Here is a 7,847-nt window from a genome sequence, read left to right as displayed (position 1 = left end):
GTATGAGAAGAAACTTCTCATTTCAACATTTGTTATTGGTGTAAATATAAGGAAAATAATTTCATACACTTGCTTGTACTCAATTTCAAAAAAATTGTTATATTTGAATATTTTGTCCCATCGTTATGTTTTAAAGTAAACCTTTACTTAATTATTCATTGAATTTTTTATCAATTAATCATTTTCTATATGTCACAATGATATGAGGAAAAAGAAAAAGAAAAAAGTCATGAATTGTTTCTTTTTTCCAAAATTATTGTTCAAACTTATTAATCAATAATACATTAAAAAAATCCATAACTCAATTATTCATTCATTTTTTGTTTTTGTATAGAAAAATTATACATTTATTTAAATACACGAAAGAAATTTTGAAAAAAAAATATTTTTTTATAATATATAAAATGAATAACCGAACTTCTAATTTCAAAATTGATAATAGAAATATTTGAGGCATTATAGTTCTAACAATAAAATTAAATTAAAGGAAAAGAAACATGAAATTGTTGTGGAAGATGGGTGTCGCTGAGGTGTACCTCGTACTTTGATGGTGATGGGTTACGTGGCAAGGGAATGCCAGCGTGGAGAGGAAATGGAATCCAGCTGGCAGGGCAAAATGAAATTGAAGAGAGAATTTTTGATTGGATGAGAGTGGCATATTAGGACAGGGAAACAACAGCCTGTCTGGGAATGGCGGCAGCATAATCACATGCCTTTATTTTTATTTTATTTATTTTTGCTTTTTTACCTTTTTCTTTTATATAAATATACAAAAACTATTTTTTTAAAAAAGAGTGACAGCTGGCAAAATACGCAACACGACACGCAACCATCTCGAGGGAGTTAGACATTTCATTTTCCCACAGAGTCTCTTGTTTTTTTTTTTTTTTTTTAGTTGTCCGTCTAAATTTAATATTCCCCCCCCCCATTGTTCCATTCGAATCTCCCCCTCTTTCGATATTGTCATTTTTCTTAGAAAAAAATCTCTAAAATTATAGGGTTGGTATAAATTCAACGGGATGAATTTGAATATAGCTTAGTAGATAAGTAATTTGTTTCCTCTCTTAATGTTCAAAAGTCAAATTATCATTTTCATATCTTTTCAAGATATTATTTAGAGAAAATTCTACTAAGCATTTATTAATTAAATAATCAAAGCAAACTTAACTTAGTGATAATTTACATGCAGTTTCTTCATTGAGATTGAAGATTCCGTTTTCATTCTCGCAATTGTTGTACTCAAAGGATATAAAAAAAAGAACAACTAAAATAATACTTAGTTAAGTAGCTTTTTATACGGTTTATTTACTAAAATTTATAAATTTATACCATCATTTTTTTTCTATATATTATTTCACTCAAAAGGTTCAAAATCCAATTTTAATTTATTTTTAATAAGTTATGTTTTAAAAATATGGAATTTTTAAAAATATAATTATAAGAAAAAATTACACAAATAGCAAAATTTAATTATAGTTGTGATAGACACAGTGTCTATCATATTAACAAATACAAGTCTATCACTGATTGGCGAAGTCTATCCGTGTCTATCAGTGGTATAAACTAATAGAAATCTATATTTGATAGAGACTGATAGAAGTCTGTCAATGATAGAAACTAATAGAAGATTATCAGTGATAGAAGCTGATAGAAACCTATCAGTTTATATCAATGATGGAAATTGATAGAAATCTATCATTGATGCTATCAGTGATATCACTAATATAAATTGATACAAGTCTATTATTGATAGAGATTGATAGAAGTCTATAAGTGTTTATCTGTATTTTTTTTGTTATTTCTGTAAATAGTTTGACGTTCTTTCTATCTATGAAAAATTCTCTTAAAAAAATCATAAAATTGGTTAATGCTGAAATTTTATGGTTATTGGAGAATATAAAGCAATTCTACAAAGAGAAATCAATTCTCGTCAAATTATATATTTAAAATCACAATGAATAATCTCCCATTTCAAGAAAGAATAAATTCCACTAAAGAATTCATATGAAACAAATATGATTTTTTAAAGACCAAAAGGAGTGTAGTTCAATAGATAGAAAACTTATATTATCAATTACGATGCAAAAAATTCAATTATTCTACTTTACATATTGTAAAAAAAACACACAATATTGAAAAAAGACATTCAACAATTGTATGATGATAATCTGTGTTATTATTGTTATTTATTTGTATTATTTACATGAAATCATATTCATCTAATAGAGTTATTCGATTTTAACATAAAATAGAGTGAGATAGAAAATGTTAATTTAATACGTCATGGTTTTGCTAAAACCATTTTCATCACAAATAAATGCCCTCTTTGATTTAGCAATGTGAATGGGCATGTAGTTGTATTGATATTCATTAAAATCTTTATACTTATTTCTATAATAATATTGCATTAAAATAATATGCATATGAGCATTATTTTATATTTGACTTTTTTTAAAAAAAAATCTATATTCATATAAATTTTAGGATTGAAATGCATGCAACATGACTATAAAAATGTTGATTTGAGTATATGTTATCTATATATTATTCAACTAATCAAGATATTAGCCTCTTAAAAGATTTGTTTATTTGAGTTCTTATCTCTTTGTTTGAACTTACAAAACAAAAAGAATATTTGAACAAATTATTAAAAATGTTTAGTACCAATATTTAATATGTGTATATGTCACATTCGTAATTTTACTTTTACAATAAAGAAAAAGTATAAAGTATTTATCAACTTTAACTTCTAAACGGATGTAAAAATTTCATTAGTCAACAACTTTTCTTATACCAAAGACGATTTAATATTTTTAATTAAGTATATTTGAACATGATGAACTGTCCCCAATTCAATCGATTAAAAGTTAAATAAATAATTAAAAATCGAGCTTTTAAAAGTCAAATTTAAAGAATAAGAAGTACTTATTTTATTTATTTAATATTGTTTTAAGGATACAAATAGTTAGAGATTATAGATATAATATAACAACTCGAGAACAACATCATTTTCCAACTTGAATAGAAACAAATTGTTAAATTATAAATTTCCTTCTGATCAAGATTTTCAACTATGCCATATGATTTAATATTATATATATTCTGAACAAAATATGAAAACATGAGAATAAAATTCACGATTGTCCTTAATTTTTATTGTTAAAATTATTTCAACATAGCGCGATAAAAATATCGAGATTTTAGTTTTACAAAAATGTGATTATTTATGTGAAAATATAAAAATAAACTAATAGTAATATTTTACTATTTTTTAAAACGAGTTTACTTTAAAGCTATTTTTAAATATAGAAAGACGAACCATAATATTTATAAAATATAGCAAAATTTCAGAATCTGTCAATGATATATATACTTAAACCTTAATAGATTTCTATTAGTGTCATTAATAAATACCGATAAAAGTCTATCCATGTCTATTATTGATAGACTAAGAAATCTTACTATATTTTGTAAATATTTTCAACAATTTTATCATTTTAAATAATCGATAGATACATTTGAATTTTGAAATTTTAGTTATATATATATATATATATTTTGAATTTTAAAGTTATAGCCTAATAGTTACCAAACTTGGAGAAAAATTTCACTCAATAAATAGTCATAATTGTTGTTTCAGAACTCACACGTCTCAAAATATTAAACAATAGCCTAATGAATTTTATAGATCAATAGGGTCGAAAATTTTGTTTTTCATTTTTTTTAAAACGTTAAGGGGTATAGTTGTAATTCCTATATAAATTGGGGATTACAATATTTAATTTTAATTAATTGAGTGATTAAAAGACAATATAAATAAGCTTCATCTTCCTTTCAAACGAAGCTCATCTTTGAAATCTCCCGTTCTAACACGGCCGCTGTTGGTCAGTAACGCGTAATTATAATCAGGAAAATTCCTTCTCCTCTTCCCGCCGCCCCATTTTTCTCTCTCTACTGCAACAATTTTTTATTTTTATTTTTTTCCCTCTAATGAGATTTATAATCTGAAAGAGGAAGTGGGTTAGTGAAAGAGCTTGAGAAATTTGCTCTCTGGATTGTCAATGGCGAAGAAGAACAGTAATTCCAAGAAGCAATCTTACATTTCAGTTCCATCTCAAATCATAAACTCTTTATCTTCATCTTCTCTCCAATCCCTTCTCGATTCGCCTAAGAAATCTTCTAAAAACTACAATAAGTTTCTTAGTCTTTCCACTTACAGAAGCTCGAAGAAGCTATGGCTTCTTGCTATTTTTCTCTTTGGACTTTTCGGGATGTTGAAGCTTACTTTTAATCTCAACCCTTTAATCCCTTATGTGTCGTACCCTTGCTTCACTTCTCAATCGCAGTCGCAGGGTTTAGTCTCTAATGGGGTTTTGAAATCAGGTATAGAAAGAGAAAATGCTTTGAAGGATGAGGTTATGAACGATTCTTTCCAATCGCTTCGGCCGATTTCAAATGGGGTTTTGAAATCGGATGAGGGTTTTGGAGAGGGAAATGAACAGCAGGAGTTCTGGAAACAACCTGATGGATTGGGGTATAAACCTTGTTTAGATTTCAGTGAAGAATATAAAAAATCAACCCCTGGAATCGTTAGTGAGAGGACTAAATATTTGATGGTTGTAGTTTCCGGTGGGATGAATCAACAGAGAAATCAGATCGTCGATGCTGTTGTGATTGCTAGAATTCTTGGGGCTGCTTTGGTTGTTCCAATCTTGCAAGTGAACGTCATCTGGGGAGATGAAAGGTATAAGAACACGATTGACATTTTGGTTTGAAGTAGAAATTCATCTTTGTCTATTTGATTGATGAAGTCTCTGATTTATAAGAACTATTCTATGTTTTCTTATGTATATATCAGTTGCTAAGTTTGTCTTTTTGTGCAATGTTTGATGGTTGCAGTGAATTTTCTGATATATTTGATTTGGAACATTTCAAGAATGTTCTAGCGGACGATGTTCATATTGTTTCATCTTTGCCATCTACGCATCTGATGACTCGTCCGGTGGAGGAAAAATCGACTCCACATCATGTCTCGCCGACTTGGATTCGGTCACGTTACCTCAGGAAGGTGAGGATGATCAAAGGAATTTTGTTGTTTGTTCTTCAAGCTGCCATGGCTTCTCTTTGAAGCTTACCGCTAAAAAAATGGCTGGCTTCTTGATTGATAGGAAAGGAATCTGTTGATAACTGCCATGCTAGTTTTCATTATATACTTACCATATAATTTACTCTTGCTTGCTCATCACAAAGCATCTTTGAAGATTGGTTTGAAATGTGTCACACAAGATATTTGAACTAAATAATAACAAATTTTGATGTTTGTAGAAGAGCTTTTGAGACGGTCCACGTTGCCATAATGCATGGATATCGGATTTGAAGTCCCATTGCTAACTACTAAACCCAAAAGCTTAAATTGTTTGGATAAAATATATTTACTCTTTTTATGTGTGGGCTCGGATGTTAATTTGACTGACAAAGCCGAACATGCTAACTATTGATATAGAGAGGAGGAAATATCTTGTTAACTACTAAACTCAAAAACTTTAAACTAGAACAGTTGGTTCATAGATACGTTGAACTATAAATATAAACCTGTCTGTTAAGGTTCATACATACATGCCCTCTGTTAAGGTTGACCAAACAGCTACATATTACCAACTAAAAAGCTTTTGTGGCATTTTGCTGTCGTTCTGTTTATTGACAGACTTTTTATGTTCTTCATCACACAAAATGTTTCGGTTAGTAGCTCGATAATAATGAGCGTGTGTTGAATTTTGCAGCTTAGAAGAGAAGGGGTACTACTGCTGCGCGGCTTGGACTCCAGGCTTTCTAAGGATCTTCCTTCTGATCTTCAAAAGCTCAGATGCAAGGTATTATAATAGGTTTTTTCTTCTTGTTATAACTCTTTTTGATCTTTTGATTAGTTGTTTATTGCTTGGACTGGAGCGCAGTGTATGCAGTGTCTTACTGGTTTCATCATATATTCAACACCATTTCGAGTAGTATTTAAACATAGCGAGTCCTTTTGCCATTATTAATTCTGATGGAATGGTGGGATATCAGTGTTAATTGTTTCTTTTTCCTCTGGGGGATTTAGGTTGCTTTTCATGCTCTGAGATTTGCTCCACCAATTGTGGAACTTGGTAACAAGCTCACAGAGAGAATGCGAAGCAAAGGACCGTACCTTGCTCTTCATTTACGAATGGAAAAGGACGTATGGGTGAGAACCGGTTGCTTACCTGGGTTGAGCCCTGAATACGATGAGATGATAAACAACGAAAGAATACGAAGACCTGAACTTTTAACTGCTAGATCAAACATGAGCTACCATGATAGAAAACTTGCAGGCCTTTGTCCCTTGAATGCCTATGAGGTTATGAGGTAAAGATTTCTTAACCATATGTTTGTCATTGTTAATCATTTACAATCGTGATTCCGCTCGACTAAATTTTGGAACTTGCTCAGGTTACTGAAAGCTCTTGGAGCTCCAAGGGATACGAGAATATACTGGGCTGGAGGGCAACCACTAGGAGGAAAAGAAGCCCTGCAACCATTGACAAGGGAGTTCCCAAATTTCTACAATAAGGAAGATCTTGCTTTGCCGAGTGAACTCGAGCCTTTTGCAAAAAAAGCTTCTTTTATGGCTGCTATTGACTATATTGTTTGTGAGAGCAGTGATGTCTTCATGCCTTCTCATGGAGGAAATATGGGCCATGCCATTCAGGTATGGATTCTCCTTCAGTATGTGAATCCACCCAATTTTCGTTGTCGTGTAAAAACTTTTGCTTCCCGGGTCCGATCATAAGATCATAACAAGTCAGTTGTTCGTTTTATTACAGGGACATAGGGCTTATGCTGGGCACAAGAAGTACATAACACCAAACAAAAGGCACATGCTTCCCCTTTTCTTGGACTCCTCACTCCCGGAAGCAGAGTTCAAAAAGATCATCAGGGAGCTGCATCAGGACTCCCTCGGACAGCCCGAACTTCGAACCAGCAAAGTCGGACGAGATGTTACCAAGTACCCTATTCCTGAATGCATGTGCAACAACAGCTCTGATGCTCATACCATATAAGTCAAAACAACTCATCAGTGGTGCCAACATAGCAAAAAGCCTCGAAGAATCAGAGTTTTAATCGACAAAACCTTGGAAATCCCAGGTCGATCATTGAAGTCAAGCCCTCTTTAGAACCATGAGTTGGTGTCGTCTCGGGGCAACGAAGTTCTGTGGGAAGAACATTTTGAAAGAGTAACTGCAGACAGCAGTCAAGTCAAATATGCAGTAATGAACTGAAGAAGTGCAGCCTAGGTTATGTGTATATGAGTGAGAAAGATGCCTATATATATATTATAAGAGAAATAAAAGGAACAGCATAACATTGTATAATTCTTTGATTCTTTACAGAATAAGTTCTTGTAGTTAAATATTTTATTGTAAAGACCGATTTTTTTTTTGTATGAAAATGAAGAGATTCATTCTTGTAGTTAAACTAGTAAGATTTCTTGCATCTACAAGGATTTCTTTCTCTTGATTTGGCCAAAATGCAAGTGCTCTATTTGGTTTGATTGGACTTGCCTGATATCCATTAATGCTTCAATTCATAGTAGTAACAACAACAGTAAGGTTAAATTACATGTTCATCTGTGAGGTTTGCATTTATTTAGTACCCATTTTTAAAGTGTTTGATAAGTCTCTAATTTCTACTGTGTGTCTAATAGATCAGTGATTTCTTTTAATAAAAATTGAAGAGTTCAAGGATTAAATTAGAGATACCCAACTTGGACAAAATAGAAACATAAGCAGGAAGAGATCACATAGGGAGAAGTTTGAGTGAACAACAACCTT

General features: G+C 31.3%; 1 protein-coding gene across 1 annotated transcript; it reads left to right on the top strand.

Moving 5' to 3' along the window:
• The first annotated feature begins 3,837 nt into the window (after positions 1-3,837).
• On the top strand, positions 3,838-7,491 carry LOC120091969 (O-fucosyltransferase 20). The gene is made up of 6 exons (XM_039050154.1): positions 3,838-4,744; positions 4,900-5,068; positions 5,781-5,870; positions 6,098-6,381; positions 6,466-6,724; positions 6,840-7,491. Exons 1-6 carry the CDS (start codon positions 4,062-4,064, stop codon positions 7,074-7,076), a joined length of 1,722 nt encoding a protein of 573 aa, XP_038906082.1. The 5' UTR covers positions 3,838-4,061; the 3' UTR covers positions 7,077-7,491.
• The last annotated feature ends 356 nt before the right edge of the window (positions 7,492-7,847 follow it).

Source organism: Benincasa hispida, chromosome 11, assembly GCF_009727055.1.
Source record: "Benincasa hispida cultivar B227 chromosome 11, ASM972705v1, whole genome shotgun sequence".
NCBI lineage: Eukaryota > Viridiplantae > Streptophyta > Magnoliopsida > Cucurbitales > Cucurbitaceae > Benincasa > Benincasa hispida.
This window is presented reverse-complemented; position numbering and strand designations above follow the sequence as displayed.